This window comes from Mobula hypostoma, chromosome 2, assembly GCF_963921235.1.
Source record: "Mobula hypostoma chromosome 2, sMobHyp1.1, whole genome shotgun sequence".
NCBI lineage: Eukaryota > Metazoa > Chordata > Chondrichthyes > Myliobatiformes > Myliobatidae > Mobula > Mobula hypostoma.
In genome coordinates, this window is record NC_086098.1 from 240,855,098 (window position 1) to 240,870,899 (window position 15,802).

The 15,802-nt window shown below is 48.0% G+C and overlaps 1 protein-coding gene across 2 annotated transcripts in view; it reads right to left on the minus strand.

The window, feature by feature from the left end:
* Positions 1-936: 936 nt before the first annotated feature.
* The window catches only part of mtx1b (metaxin 1b), a 34,194-nt gene continuing 19,328 nt past the window's right edge, over positions 937-15,802 (minus strand). Inside the window, exons 4-8 of one of the 2 annotated variants that reach the window (XM_063032357.1) lie at positions 5,704-5,796; positions 5,416-5,601; positions 3,853-3,929; positions 2,526-2,683; positions 944-2,429 (exon numbers count right to left, since the gene is read on the minus strand). In XM_063032357.1, coding sequence (XP_062888427.1) covers positions 2,212-2,429; positions 2,526-2,683; positions 3,853-3,929; positions 5,416-5,601; positions 5,704-5,796 — 732 coding nt within the window. In that variant the 3' untranslated portion in view covers positions 944-2,211. Of the gene's footprint in view, positions 2,430-2,525; positions 2,684-3,852; positions 3,930-5,415; positions 5,602-5,703; positions 5,797-15,802 lie in introns of both variants that reach the window. The other variant, XM_063032363.1, reaches the window with a different exon arrangement.

A 15,802-nucleotide genomic window follows, 5' to 3' on the forward strand; every position in this document is an offset into this window, starting at 1 on the left:
AAAGTTTCAGAAACGAGTGGTCAGTAATGTAGCGCAAACAATCATCGGTAGTTGTACGAAGGGGGAAATGTGATTTTTTTTAAAAAAATGAATGTTTTCCCAATGACGGAGTTGTCTAAAACTGAAGATACAAGGTAGGAAGTAAGAGTTTTGGATGAAAAAAACTCTTCCTCGAATCTCCGCACAGACACCAAGTTCCATCGGCATCCCCCTGTGTTCCCCCACAGACATTGCCGAGCGTGGCCCGCGGAGTGAATCCCTCAGCATCCTGTGTGTGTCCCCCACCCCACAGACGCTGACTGAATCCCCCCCCGCCGCATCCTGTGTCCCCCTCCACCCCACAGACGCTGACTGAATCCCCCCCAGCATCCTGTGTGTCCCCCTCCACCCCACAGACGCTGACTGAATGCCCCCCAGCATCCTGTGTGTCCCCCTCCACCCCACAGACGCTGACTGAATCCCCCCCAGCATCCTGTGTGTCCCCCTCCACCCCACAGACGCTGACTGAATCCCCCCCAGCATCCTGTGTGTCCCCCTCCACCCCACAGACGCTGACTGAATCCCCCCCAGCATCCTGTGTGTCCCCCTCCACCCCACAGACGCTGACTGAATCCCCCCCCAGCATCCTGTGTGTCCCCCTCCACCCCACAGACGCTGACTGAATCCCCCCCAGCATCCTGTGTCCCCCACCCCACAGACGCTGACTGAATCCCCCCCAGCATCCTGTGTGTGTCCCCCACCCCACAGACGCTGACTGAATCCCCCCCAGCATCCTGTGTGTGTCCCCCACCCCACAGACGCTGACTGAATCCCCCCCCCGCCGCATCCTGTGTGTCCCCCGAGCCCGCTGAATTGCTCTGACATCCCGTTTTATTTTTTCTGCATCTGTCCGTCTGTCTAGAGCGCCGAGCAGCGTGGGCGAGGCTGCTGACCAAGAGGTGGTACTGACGGGTGGGCCATTCGTGCCGTGCGGTTCCGAGCTCCGATGGCGGGTCAGCGGGACACGGAGCTGCGATTTGTGTCGGGTTACCCCGGTCTGGAGCCCGCACGGTCCCAGCTGCTACAACAGTGTAACACCACTCGACAGCGCCAGCGACACGGGTCATTTTCCGGAAGGAGGTATACGCTCCCCCCGCGGCTGCGTGGGCCTCCTGCGGTTCCCCACCACTTTCCAAAGGCACACGAGTCCGGGTCGGTGACACTGGCGGCGCAAGCCCGACTGCCCGGAACAATCCGCTGATTTGATTTGAATTGGAGCGAGGGCCGGAGTTCACCGTGCGCTTCAATGCATACCGTGACAAACACAGTCATCTTTGTTTAGGAGAAACACAACGCGACAGAATCAACGCCGGCTCAGCAAACAGTAGGTGTTTTAATTCCCACCACTCCAAATACATTGTCCACACTCTCCAACGTCCCTGTGCGTCCACTGCCCGCCGACTCCCTCCTCACCCACGGGTAAACGGTCGTGCTGTGCCGGCCGGCGGCAGGACTCCGGCCCGGGGAGGAGGTCCTTGTGCGACGCTGGAATACCTCTCCCTCAGCAACCCGATTAAGCTCACCCTGCAGCAAGTGCCCCCACTGGGGGGCCGCAGGGTTGAACAGCGCCGTCGCCGTCACCCTCACCCAGCCAGGATACTGTACTACACCGGTACGACGGCTGCATACAGCAGGATTTGAACTCTCGGCTCTGAACTCAAGTCAGTTCATTGAAGGTGTAGAATTAAAGGCCTGTGCCAGTCCTCGTGACTTTGCCAAGTGATGGCAGTCTGAACGTTTTATGGGGGGCGGGGGCGGGGGCGATGTCAGGGGTAGGTTTTTCTTTACACAGAGAGGTGGGTACATGGAACGCAATAACAAAGGAACTCACTGGTAGAGGCAGATACAATAGGGGCATTTAGGAGACTTAAGCACATGGAAGATGGAACAATGGTGGCCCATGTGGGCGGGAAGGGTGAGATTGATGGAGGAGGTGGTTATGAAGTCGGTACAACATTGTGGACCGAAGCTCCTGTCCTATTGTGTGTTCTATGAACTGTGGTAGAAGAATTTAAGACCCTGAGCTTACCAAATGATTGAACCTCCAGATAATATTGTATCCTGTAAGTATACGGACAGTCAGTTTGAGCCGGACCACTGGCATCTGCCCAGGACAGTAGACAGTGACAGCGGTATCCTTCTCCCCACCGCCGACACCTCCCCGTCCCAGCCTCACTCCCCCTCCTCGTCGTCCTCCAGGGGAGACTGCTGCCTGAGCGCGTTGTGGGGGGCCACCCGCTGGATGGACAGGATCCCACTGAGGAAGGCGTACCCCAGCATGGCCGACAGCCCCACCAGCACCGACAGGATCTGGTTGCGCCTCTTGTGGGGGTCTTCCTCGGAGTCTGCCGGGCTATTCCGGGACGTCCTCCGCGAGCTGTTCCTCGGGTCTGAAAGCAGGAGATGAAAATGAAAAGGTGGACCAAGGCAGCCTCGGCAGAACGCGCAGCAACGATCCTGCGAAAGAGAGAGAGAGAGACAAGTACCTGAGCCGTCATCGGGGAAGTAGAGGCCAAGAATGGAGGTGCAGAGGGAACAGAGGTTGTCCAGTGAGCGTAGGTGCTGTTGTAGCTTGCCGTTGGGGAGTTTTGCCTTCAGTAGGGGTGCCAAGTGGCCAAACACTATTGCGTCCAGGGAGCTGGGGCTGAAATGAAATGGTGGCACGTCAGAAGAAATGTTGACAAAGCAAAGCTGAAAGCTGGAACGACTCCGCAGGCCAGGCCCAGGCTACACCTGTGGGGAGGAAAACAGAGCTTTGCTATGTTGGCGCTGGAAGTGTAACCCCCAGCACATCCTCAGACAGTATTGGTCACTCTATGATTACCGATTAGCGTTCGATTCCCTCTGCCGTCTGCAAGAAGCCTGTACATTCTCCCGGTAACCACAATCCAAAGACATACGGGTTACGGTTAGTGAATTGTGGGCTACGTTAGCGCCAGAAGCACGCTGACACTTGCAGCTGTCCGCAGCGCATCCTCAAACTCTGTTGGTTGTTGACACAAACACTGCATTTCACTGACTGATTCAAAGTTCCAGTGACAAATAAAGGTAATCTTTTTCATCTTTTATCTTCTGATATTGGGAGGAGCAGTTGGCATTGGATTACCGGGGGGGGGGGGGGGGGTTAGTACGGATGGACTGAAAGACCTGTGTTCACTAAGAAATGGGAGGGACAGTACAATTTGAATCCATGAATGCGCCCCTGGAAATAATTCAACCCCACCAAGCTCCCCTTTGTCACCACTCCTTCAAACGGGACAGGCGGCTTCCAAATCCCGTCCAGCCTGGATTTCTGTTCCCAATGAGACGTGCATGAAGCAGGTACAATAACAAAATTTGAAAGGTACGTGGACAGGAACAGTTCAGAGGGATATGGGCCAAACACGGGCAAACAGGACAGGCTCCAATAGGCATCCTGGTCAGCATGGATCACTTGCAGATCTCCTGGGCTTTGAGCTTGAAGCTGCATCCGGTCTCACAGCTGGTGACGCGGCTCGAGCAGTCCTGCCCTTGACTTGGGATGTTGCAGGCAGTGGGATTCCATCCAGAACCCAGCCCTGGGTACTGACAGTTCCATCTATGTTTAGGAAAACTCAGTGCTTTTTCAAATATTTCACTTGGCACTGGTCGGAGGGGAAGGATTATGTCTTGCTGCCATTGAAATTTCCTGATTACTTTCAAAGCTCCCCTGTCTGTGCACAATTGGACACGAGGCTTCTGGTGCTTGACAGATACAAGCTTGTGCCTGTGCTACACTGAGGGAAAAGGAATCCAGCTGCTGCCAGCGCGTAGGGAGGAAATTAAACCACTTACGAATCGCCGAAGAAGAACTTGTTGGAGCCCAGTCGTTGGGACAGGAGCGTCAGACACTCACGGGCATCCTTGAAGATCTGGAAACAGAAAGTAGTGCAAGGGTCTGTCATTGCTGTCTGCCTCTGGTGTCTCTGGCCCACTTATCCCACCTCCCTGGCCCACCCTAGGGTCTCCTATGCCTGCCTCCCATTGCCTCTCGAGCCACCCCTGCACATCACCAGTTTCTGCAGCCCACCCAACCCTGGGGTCAGGGGTGGAGGAGGAAGAGACACAAATTGTGGTGTCACTGAGGTTATGGGGTGGGAGGGGTGGGAAGGATGTGATAGTCGACAGTCTCTGGTAAAACTGCGTTGGGTCGTGGGGGACAGAGATGGACATGTCGGTAATTTGGGAGACAGTGGGCACATGCGGCGTGACCAGGGAAGCACGACTGTAGTTGCGTTTCAAGACACAGGAGTAGAATGAGTCCATTCAGCCCATTAAGTCTGATACACTATTCCATCACGTTTGATTTACTTTCCCTCTCAACCTCATTCTCCTGCCTTTCCCCGTAACCTTTGATGCCCTGACTAATCAAGAACCTATCAACCTCTGCTTTAAATACACCCAATGACTTGGCCCCCACAGCCATCTGTAGCAATGAATTTGACAGATTCACCACCCTCTGACTCTGAGAAATTCCTCACGTCTATTCCAAATGGACATCCCTCTATTCTGCATTTGTGCCCTCTGGTCCTAGATTCCCATTACAGAAAACATCCTCTCCACATCCACTTTATCTACGCCTTTCCATAGTCAGTAGGTTGAATGCGATCCCTCCTCATTCTTCTAAACTTCAGCAAATACAGACACAGAGCCATCAAACGCTCCCAATACACCAACCCTTTCATTCCTGGAACAATCCTCGTGAACGTCCTCTGAACCCTCTCCAATGCCAGCACATCCTTTGTTAGATGAGGAGCCCAGAACTGCTCCAAGTGTGGTTTGACCAATACCTCAATGTCTCAGCATTACATCCCAACTTTTATATCCTAGTCCTCTGGAAATGCATTGTCTTCCTCACCACCGACTCAACCTGTAAATTAACCTTTAGGGAATCCTGCACAAGGACTCCCAGGTCCCTTTGTACCTCCAATTTCTGAATTTTCACTCTCCATTTAGAAAAAATAGTCCACATCTTTGTTCCTTCTACCAAGGTGCATGACCATACACCTCCCTACACTATTCAATCTGCCACATTTTTGCCCATTCTCCTAATCTGTGCAAGTCCTTCTGAAGACCTCCTGCCCCTCCATCGTTCTCAAATTTGGCCACAAAGCCATCAATTCTGCCATCACCAGCGACACTGTGTGGGACACAATTGTCAGCCTCTGGCATTACTGGAGGGTGATGCAGTCACCACCAAGGTGGAATACTCTACAGCTGTATACTGTTGAGGTTGACAAAGGTGTTAATCGGCTTCCCTTCCGAAACTTCCTGACTTTTGCCGGGGCAGCAGCTAGTAAAGGATGGTATCAAACCCTAACCCCACTGCCCTCTCCATTGGTCAGTCCCACTACCCACCTCGGCCTCAGCCTCGGGCTCCTCGCTCTCTGGCCAGGAGCCGCCCCTGATGAGACGGAGACGCTCCAGACTGCGGGTGTGCATACGGTTCGGGAGGAAGAAGTTGAGTGGGAACGGGATGGCCTCTCCGTACCAGGGCCGCGTGAACGACACGTAGTTCTTCGAATCCACCCAAAATGTGTAGATCTGGCCAGCAGTGGCGGGGGAGAGAAACGGAAGAAGGAGGGGTTAGACCTGGCCAGGGAGCCATCGTGGACAGCACGGGCAGAGGTTTGCCGCAGAACTCACCAGTGCTGGAAGTAACTTCTCCTCGATAAGGGAGCTAAAAGCCATCGTGTCGGCACCTTGCGTTGCTGACAGCCCATAGTCTGCATTATACTTCTACAGGGAAAGAAAGTTTGATTACTAAACATCTCCATCACAGAAACAGGCCCTTTGGCCCATCTAGTCCATACTAAACAGTTAATCTGCCTAGTCCCCTTGACCTGCACCCAGACCACAGCCCTCATACACCCTCCATCCATGTACCTCTTCAAATTTCTCAGATGTTGAAATAAAACACATATTCACCACTTGCTTGTTCCGTACTCACCACCCTGAGAGAACATTTCACCTTTCACCCTTAGCCCATGACCTCTAGCTGTAGTCTCTCCCAACCTTAGAGGAAAAAACCTGCTTACATTTACTCTTTTTTTATACCCCTCATAATTTTGTATGCCTCTGTCACATCTCCCTTCAATCTGTTATGTTCCAGGAAATGAAGTCCAAACCTATTCAAACTTTCCCTGAGCTCAGGTACTCAATGCAGGCAACACCCTGGTCTTTTTTCTCTGCACTCTTTCAATCTTATTTACATCTTTCCTGTAGGTCAGCGACCAAAACTGGACACCATGTTCCAAATTATACCTCACCAACATCTTATACAATTTCAACATAACATCAAATTCCTGTACTCACTACTTTGATGTTATGAAAGCCAATGTGCCAAAAGCTTTCTTTACAACCCTATCTATAATTGATGCTACTTACAAGGAATTATGGATCTATATTCACAGATCCTTCTGCTCTACAACACTCGTCAGCATAGAGAGGCAGTTACACACAGGAGACTGGGTGACAGTCAGGAAGAAGAAAGGGATTAATCAGTCAGTGTAGCCATCCCTTCAACTTTGAATACTGTTTGGGGAGCAGGGAATGAGCTAGTAGAGGAAAGTCACAGTGGTCAGATATCTGGCACTGAGTCTGGCTCTGTGACTTGGAAGGGAAGGGGGAGAAAAGGCAAGATATGGTGATGGAGGACTAATATCCTAGTGGGAAGGTTTGCTAGTGCTGCATGGTGGGGGTGGGGGTGGGGTTTAAACTAGAGTTGCAGGGGGATGGGAACCAGAGTGCCACAACAAACAGATGTTAAGACCTCAGACAAAGTCTGGAATCAGAGGTTGAGCATTTCGCGACTGATGTCCTGAGCTGCGTATATTTCAATGCAAAAATTGTCGTAGGAAAGGCGGATGAGTTGAGGCTGTGGTTTACACAGGGAATTATGATATTGTAGCCGGGTAGCGAATCATAAACACAAAATAATCTGCAGATGCTGGGGTCAAAGCAACACTCACAACACACTGGAGGAACTCAGTAGGTCGGGCAGCATCCGTGGAAACGATCAGCTGTTTCGGGCCGGAATCATTCGTGGGGGGGCCCTCCAGCGTGTTGTGAATGATATTGAAGTCATTAGTGAGACCTGGTTGTAGGAGAGGCAGGACTGGCAGATCATATTCCAGATTTCTGTTGTTTTTTTTACACAACAGAGCAGGAGGGATTAAATGGTTGGCATGATTAGTCAGGAAACTGTCACAGCCATGCTCCATCACTACAGTTGGGAGAACTTGTCTAGTGAAGCTTTATGGATGGAATTGAGGATTAAGAAAGGTATGGCCACATTAATGGGGCTATATTATAGACCACCCCCCCCAAACAGTCCTCAGAATTTAGAGAAATTTGTAGAGAGATAGCAGGTTGTTACAAGACGCACAGGTTGTTATAGTAGGTGATTTTAGCTTTCCACTGTAAAAGGAGTAGATGAGATAGTTTGTCAAATGTTTTCAGGAGAGTTTCCTTAATCAGTACATTGAAATCGCAATGAGAGAGTGTGCAATACTTGATCTGCTATTAGGGAATGAGGCAGGGTAGGTGACAGAAGTTTGCCTAGGGGACACTTTGCATCCAGTGATCATAACGCCAGTAGATTCTAAGTAAATATGGAAAAAGATGGGTCTGGTCCAGAGATCTACATTCTAAAGGAGAGAAAGGCCAAATCTGATGGTATTATAACAGATCTGGCAAGTGTGCTTTTGGGACAGGCTGTTTTCTGGCAAAGGTGTACTTGGTAAGTGGGAGGCCTTCAAAAGTGAAATTTTGAGAGTACAAACCTGTATGTGCCTGTCACAATAAAAGGTAAAGATAACAGGTTTAGGGAATCTTGGTTTTCAAGAGATATTGAAGCCCTGGTTAAGTAAAAGTAAGGTGCACAGCGGGTATAGGCAGTTAGGAGAAATGAGATGTGTACGGAACATAAGAAATGCAAGAGAACACTTATGGATGAAATCAGGGGCATTAAAAGAAGGCATGAGGTTGCCCTAGCAGACAAGGTCAAGGTGAATCCAAAGGGATTCTACAGATACAGTATGTTAAGAGTAAAAGGATTGCAAGAGTCAATATTAGTCCTCTGGAAGAGCAGAATGGTAATCCATGTGTGGAGTCAAAAGAGATGGGGGAGATTGTCAATGGATTTTTTGCATCTGTATTTACTGGGAAGACAGACACAGAGTCTATAGATGTGAGGCAAAGCAGGAGAGATCATGGACCCTATACATATTACAGAGGAGGAGGCGTTTGCTGTCTTGAGGCAAATTAGGTGGATAAATCTCCAGGGCCTGACAAGGTGTTCCCTCAGACCTTGTAGAGCAGAGATATTTAAATCATCCTTAATGACAGGTGACGTACCAGAGGATTGAAGGATAGCTAATGTTGTTCTGCTGTTTGAGAAAGCCTCTAAGAATAAACCAGAAAATTACAAATTCTGTCAGGACAGCCTGAAGTCAGTAGTGGGAAGGTTCTTGGAAGACACTCGAAGGGACCGCATACCTCTCCAGATGATATCGATCACAGTCTCCACTGTGTAGCAGAGCGGTCCAGTTCTGTCCTTAATCTTTACAAGTGCCCACTTCTGACCCCCTCCGAACTCCCTCACTGGGATCGCTTGTCCAGGAGTGAAATATCGAACTTCCTTGTTTGAGGAGCCCTCAATTTGTCTCAGTCTGTTCTCCTGTATACTCCTTCCGAGACTGGGTTTGAGGAGACCCAAGCCTGAGTGCAAGGGACGACGCAGGAATAGTGTAGCTGGTGAGTTTTTGTTTTGTGGAGTGTGCCTCATTAGGATATGCGAGGAGCAAATGGACAGGTTTGTTAGAGCTGTTCGGGAGGGTCTGGCAGGGGGGTGGGAACTGGAGTGAAGGGACTCAGGATAGGACGATGGTAAGAAAGCAAAGATAGCACACAGTCAGACTGCCAGGAAGGGCAGGCAGATAATTGGCCAAAACTGCAGCCAGCAGGGTGAGCATCAGTGCATTAGGGATGCAGAATCAAAAAGGGTAGCAAATACAGCACTTAAAGTGTTATATCTCAATGCAGGGAGTATAAGAAATAAGGTGGATGATCTTGTTACACTATTACAGATTGTCAGGTATGGTGTTGTGGCCATCACTGAATCATGGCCAAAGGATGGTTGTAGTTGGGAGCTGAATGTCAGAGGTTACATGTTGTATCAGAAGATAGGAATGTAGGCACAGGGGGTGGTGTGGCTCTATTGGTAAAGAATGGCATCAAATCAGTAGAAAGATGTGACATAGGATAGGAAGATGTTGAATCCTTGTAGGTTGAGTTTAGAAACTGCAAGGGTAAAAGGACCCTGATGGCAATTATATACAGGCCTCCCAACAATAGCTGGGAGATGGACCACAGATTACAACAGGAAATAGAAAAAGCATGTCTAAAGGGCAATGTTATAGAAATGATAGAAACATAGAAAATAGGTGCAGGAGTAGGCCATTTGGCCCTTCGAGCCTGCACCGCCATTTATTATGATCATGGCTGATCATCCAACTCAGAACCCCGCCCCAGCCTTCCCTCCATACCCCCTGACCCCTGTAGCCACAAGGGCCATATCTAACTCCCTCTTAAACATAGCCAATGAACTGGCCTCAACAGTTTGCTGTGGCAGAGAATTCCACAGATTCACCACTCTCTGTGTGAAGAAGTTTTTCCTAATCTCGGTCCTAAAAGGCTTCCCCTCTATCCTCAAACTGTGACCCCTCGTTCTGGACTTCCCCAACATCGGGAACAATCTTCCTGCATCTAGCCTGTCCAATCCCTTTAGGATCTTATACGTTTCAATCAGATCCCCCCTCAATCTTCTAAATTCCAACGAGTACAAGCCCAGTTCATCCAGTCTTTCTTCATAAGAAAGTCCTGCCATCCCAGGAATCAATCTGGTGAACCTTCTTTGTACTCCCTCTATGGCAAAGATGTCTTTCCTCAGATTAGGGGACCAAAACTGCACACAATACTCCAGGTGTGGTCTCACCAAGGCCTTGTACAACTGCAGTAGTACCTCCCTGCTCCTGTACTCGAATCCTCTCGCTATAAATGCCAGCATACCATTCGCCTTTTTCACCGCCTGCTGTACCTGCATGCCCACTTTCAATGACTGGTGTATAATGACACCCAGGTCTCGTTGCACCTCCCCTTTTCCTAATCGGCCACCATTCAGATAATAATCTGTTCTCCTATTTTTGCCACCAAAGTGGATAACTTCACATTTATCCACATTAAATTGCATCTGCCATGAATTTGCCCACTCACCCAACCTATCCAAGGCACCCTGCATCCTCTTAGCATCCTCCTCACTGCTAACACTGCTGCCCAGCTTCGTGTCATCCGCAAACTTGGAGATGCTGCATTTAATTCCCTCATCCAAGTCATTAATATATATTGTAAACAACTGGGGTCCCAGCACTGAGCCTTGCGGTACCCCACTAGTCACCGCCTGCCATTCTGAAAAGGTCCCGTTTATTCCCACTGTTTGCTTCCTGTCTGCTAACCAATTCTCCACCCACACCAATACCTTACCCCCAATACCGTGTGCTTTAAGTTTGCACACTAATCTCCTGTGTGGGAGCTTGTCAAAAGCCTTTTGAAAATCCAAATATACCACATATGATAGTCATGGGAGATTTCAACATGCAGGTCAAATGAGAAAATCAGGTTGGTAATGGATCTTAAGAAAGTGAGTTTGTTGAACGCCTACAAGATAGGTTTTTAGAGCAGTTTGTCATTGAGCTACAGGGGATCAGCTATATGGATTGGGTGTTATGTAATGAACCAGAAATGATTAGGGTGTTTAAGGTAAAAGAACCCTTAGGAGGCAGTGATAACAATATGATTGAGTTCAACTTGAAATTTAATAGGGAGAAAGTGAAGTCAGACATAGCAGTATTTCAGTGGAGTAAATGAAATTACAGTGGTATGAGAGAGGAGTTGGCCAAAGTAAATTGGAAGGAGATGCTGGCAAGGGTGACAGCACAGCAGCAATAGCAGAAGTTTCTGGAAAAAATGAAGAAGGTGCAGGATAGTTGTATTCCAAAAACAAAGAAATACTCAAATGGCACAATAGTACAACCGAGATTGACAAGGGAAGTCAAAGCTAATGTAAGAGCAAAAGAGAAGGCAGACGAGCAGACTCGATGGACCAAATGACCTAATTCTGCTCTTATGTCATATGGTCTTATACAACAAAGCAAAAATTAGAAGGAAGATAGAGGATTGGGAAGCTTTTAAAAACCTGCAGAGAGCAACTAAAAGAATCATTAGGAGGGAAAAGATGAAATATGAAAGTAAGCTAGCAAACAATATCAAAGTGGATAGTAAAGGCTTTTTCAAGTATGTAAAAAATAAAAGAGAGAAGTGAGTGGATATAGGACCAGTAGAAATTGAGGCCGGAGAAATAATAACGAGGGACAAGGGGATGGCAGATGAACTAAATGAGTATTTTGCTTCGGACTTCACTGTGGAAGACACTAGCAGTGTGCCAGCTGTTGTAGGGTGTGAGGGAAGAGAAATGAGTGCAATTACTATTACAAGGGAGAAGGTGCTCAAAAAGCTGAAAGACATAGGGGTACACAAGACGCTCAGACCAGATGAAGTGCACCCTAGGTTTCTGAAAGATGTAGCAGTAGAGATTGTGGGGGCATTAGTAATGATCTTTCAAAAATTACTGGACTCTGGCATGGTGCTGTGGACTGGAAAATTGCTAATGTCACTCCACTCTTTAAGAAAGGAGGAGGGCAGCAGAAAGTCAATTATAGACCAGTTAGCCTGACCTCAGTGGCTGGGAAGATGTTGGAGTCAATTGTTAAGGATGAGGTTATCAAGTACTTGGTGATACAGGATAAGATAGGACAAGGTCAGCATGGTTTCCTTAAGGGAAAATCTGCCTGACAAACCTGTTGGAATTCTTTGAGGAGATTACAAGTCGGATAGATAAAGGGGATGCAGTGGGTGTGTATATTCGGACTTTCAGAAGGCCTTTAACAAGATGCAACACATGAGGCTGCTTAACAAGTTAAGAGCCCATGGTATTACAGGAAAGCTACTGGCACGGTTAGAGCATTGGCTGATTGGTAGGAGGCAGCAAGTGAGAATAAAATTATCCTTTTCTGGTTGGCTGCCAGTGACTAGTGGTGTTCCGCTGAGGTTGATGTTGGGACCACTTCTTTTTTCAATGATTTAGATGACGGAATAGATGGCTTTGTTGCCATGTTTAAGGATGATACAAAGATTAGTGGAGGGGCAGGTAGTGTTGAGGAAACAGATAGACTGCAGAAGGACAGACAGATTAGGAGAATGGGCAAGAGTGGCAAATGAAATACGATGTTAGAAAATACATGGTTATGAATTTTGGTGGTAGAAATAAATGTGCAGACTATTTGCTAAATGGGGAGAAAATCCAAAAATCTGAGATGCAAAGGGATTTGGGAGTTGTCCTTGTGCAGGACACTCTAAAGGTTAACTTGCAGGTGGTGGTGACGAAGGCCAATGTAATGTAATATTCATTTCAAGAGGTCTAGAATACAAGAGCAGGGATGTGATGCTGAGGCTTTATAAGGCACTGGTGAAGCCTCACCTTGAGTATTGTGAAAAGATATGCTGGCAATTGAGAGGGTTCAGAGGAGGTTCACAAGGATGATTCCAACAATGAAAGGTTGTAAGAGAAATGTTTGATAGCTCTGGGTCTGTACTCACTGGAATTTAGAAGGATGAGGGGGTGGGTCTCATTGAAACTTTTCGAATGTTGAAAGACCTAAACAGAGTAGATGTGGAAAGGATGTTTCCCATGCTGGGGGAGTGTAGGACAAGAGGGCACAGCCTAAGGATAGAGGGAAGTCCATTTAAAACTGAGATGCAGAGAAATTTCTTCAGCCTGAGAGTGGTGAATTTGTTACCATAGGTAGCTGTGGAGGCCAGATCATTGGATGTATTTAAGGCAGAGCTTAATAGATTCTTGTTTGGATATGGTATCAAAGGTTAGGGGGAGAAGGCTGGGAGTGGGGCTGAGGAGGGGAACGAAGAATCAACCACTGAATGGCAGAGCAGACTTGATTAGACAAATGGCCCAGTTCTGCTCCTACATCTTATGGTCTTCATTCATTCAATATACATCATCCAGTTATCTGTTGTGAAATCGAACTTGTCTATCTTTCTGATGGAGCCAACCAATTCTGCTTTTTGTAATTTATTATATCACCTGATACTCCCTGTTTATGAAGCCATTAACTTTGCCCATTTTCTGCCTTTTTTTAAAAACTTGAACAACCCCCCCACAAAGAAAAATATGTGCTGCACTTCAACAGGTAGGTAGTTGTCTTGGTTCACTTTAAAACTTATTCTTCACCACTGTTAAGTTTTGCAGATCCAGAAACAAATCGAAAGAGAAACACAGGAGGGGGATAACCTGTCTACTTTGTTTCTCGTTTAGTATGGTGCACACGTGACGCAGTGGTCCAAAACGTCGACTGTTTACGCTTTTCCATGGATGCTGCCGACCTGCTGAGTTCCTCCAGCATTTTGTGAGAGTTGCTTCGGATTTCCAGTAGACTTCCTCGTGTTTATATTTATACTATTACTGAAATATGACACGACATTCACCCGTTACCTTCTGAGCCATAGAGCTAGTCTCAGTGGCACAGACATGGCCGCTGGCATAGGTGGGTCATATTTCAAACACACACACAGAGCAATATCCAAAGGGGTATATTTGTTATTGAGGGGAAACACCACAGGGATACTCTGTGCTGTCCTTTTCCTCTTCCTAATGGTCACGCAGCTAACTGTGTCCTGAAGCCCAGGCGTGACTGCTTTCTCGTAGCTCCTGTCTATCAGCCCCTTAGCCTCCTGAAAGACCCGAACATCCAGCTCCAGTTCTCTAACATGGTCTGTAAGGAACCACGGCTGAATACACTTCTCACAGTTGTAGTCATCAGGGACCATGGTCTCCCTGATCCCCACATCCTGCAAGAGGAGGACATCACTTCCCTGACTGCCACCCCACTGCTCAACCTGTGCAATAAGAAAGAGAAAGAACACATCAGAACGTCACCTTTGCCTCTGGTCCATTCATCCATTTCTTCTCACTAAAGCCTCAGGCCAAAGCCTCAGCTCCCCAATCTTTATAATGGCCCACTAAATCAACGTCCACTCCACTTGAACCTTAACTTCTCGTTACAGGCTGCTGCCAATTAACCAATCAATTTCCAACTAACAACTTGCAATTGTGGCTCTTTAGGTTCCTCCTAGCTGAAACTGACCAGGATGTCCGGAGATTCACCTCTTAAAAATCCCCACTCTCACTTCAAGTGCCAGCTCCTCCTGAAACCGTGTCTACCAGCTGAACCGTGTCTACGCCCACCTGGACAAGCCAGCGAGCACTGTGAGGGTCATGTTTTTTGACCTCCAGTGCGTTCAACACCATCTGCCCTGCTCTGCTGGGGGAGAAGCTGACAGCGATGCAGGTGGATGCTTCCCTGGTATCATGGATTCTTGATTACCTGACTGGCAAACCACAGTACGTGTGCTTGCAACACTGTGTGTCTGACAGAGTGATCAGCAGCACTGGGGCTCCACAGGGGACTGTCTTGTCTCCCTTTCTCTTCACCATTTACACCTCGGACTTCAACTACTGCCATAGTTGGATGCATCAGCAAGGGAGATGAGGTTGAGTACAGATCTACAGTAGGAAACTTTGTCACATGGTGTGAGCAGAATTATCTGCAGCTTAATGTGAAAAAGACTAAGGAGCTGATGGTAGACCTGAGGAGAGCCAAGGTACCGGTGACCCCTGTTTCCATCCAGGGGGTCAGTGTGGACATGGTGGAGGATTACAAATACCTGGGGATACGAATTGACAATAGACTGGACTGGTCTAAGAACACTGAGGCTGTCTACAAGAAGGGTCAGAGCCGACTCTATTTCCTGAGGAGACTGAGGTCCTTTAACATCTGCCAGACGATGCTGAGGATGTTCTATGAATCTGTGGTGGCCAGTGCTATCATGTTTGCTGTTGTGTGCTGGGGCAGCAGGCTGAGGGTAGCAGACACCAACAGAATCAACAAACTCATTCGTAAGGCCAGTGATGTTGTGGGGATGGAACTGGACTCTCTCACGGTGGTGTCTGAAAAGAGGATGCTGTCTAAGTTGCATGCCATCTTGGTCAATGTCTCCCATCCACTACATAATGTACTGGTTGGGCACAGGAGTACATTCAGCCAGAGACTCATTCCACCGAGATGCAACACAGAGCGTCATAGGAAGTCATTCCTGCCTGTGGCCATCAAACTTTACAACTCCTCCCTTGGAGGGTCAGACACCCTGAGCCAATAGGCTGGTCCTGGACTTATTTCATAATTTACTGGCATAATTTACATTTTACTATTTAACTATTTATGGTTCTATTACTATTTATTATTTATGGTGCAACTGTAATGAAAACCAATTTCCCCCGGGAGCAATAAAGTATGACTATGACTATGACTAAATGTCCACATCTTTCCATTCCCTGGACATTCACATGCCTAAGAGCTTCTTGAATGCCTCTATTGTATTTGTCTTCACAACACCATGGCAACACTTTCCAGGTACCCACCACCCTGTGTGGAAAAAACCTGCCCCACACATAACCTTTGAACTACCCCCCCCCCAGTTTAAATGCCTGCCCACTCACATCAGACGTTTCAACCCTGGGTGAAAGATACCAGCTGTCTGCTCCATCTACGCCTCT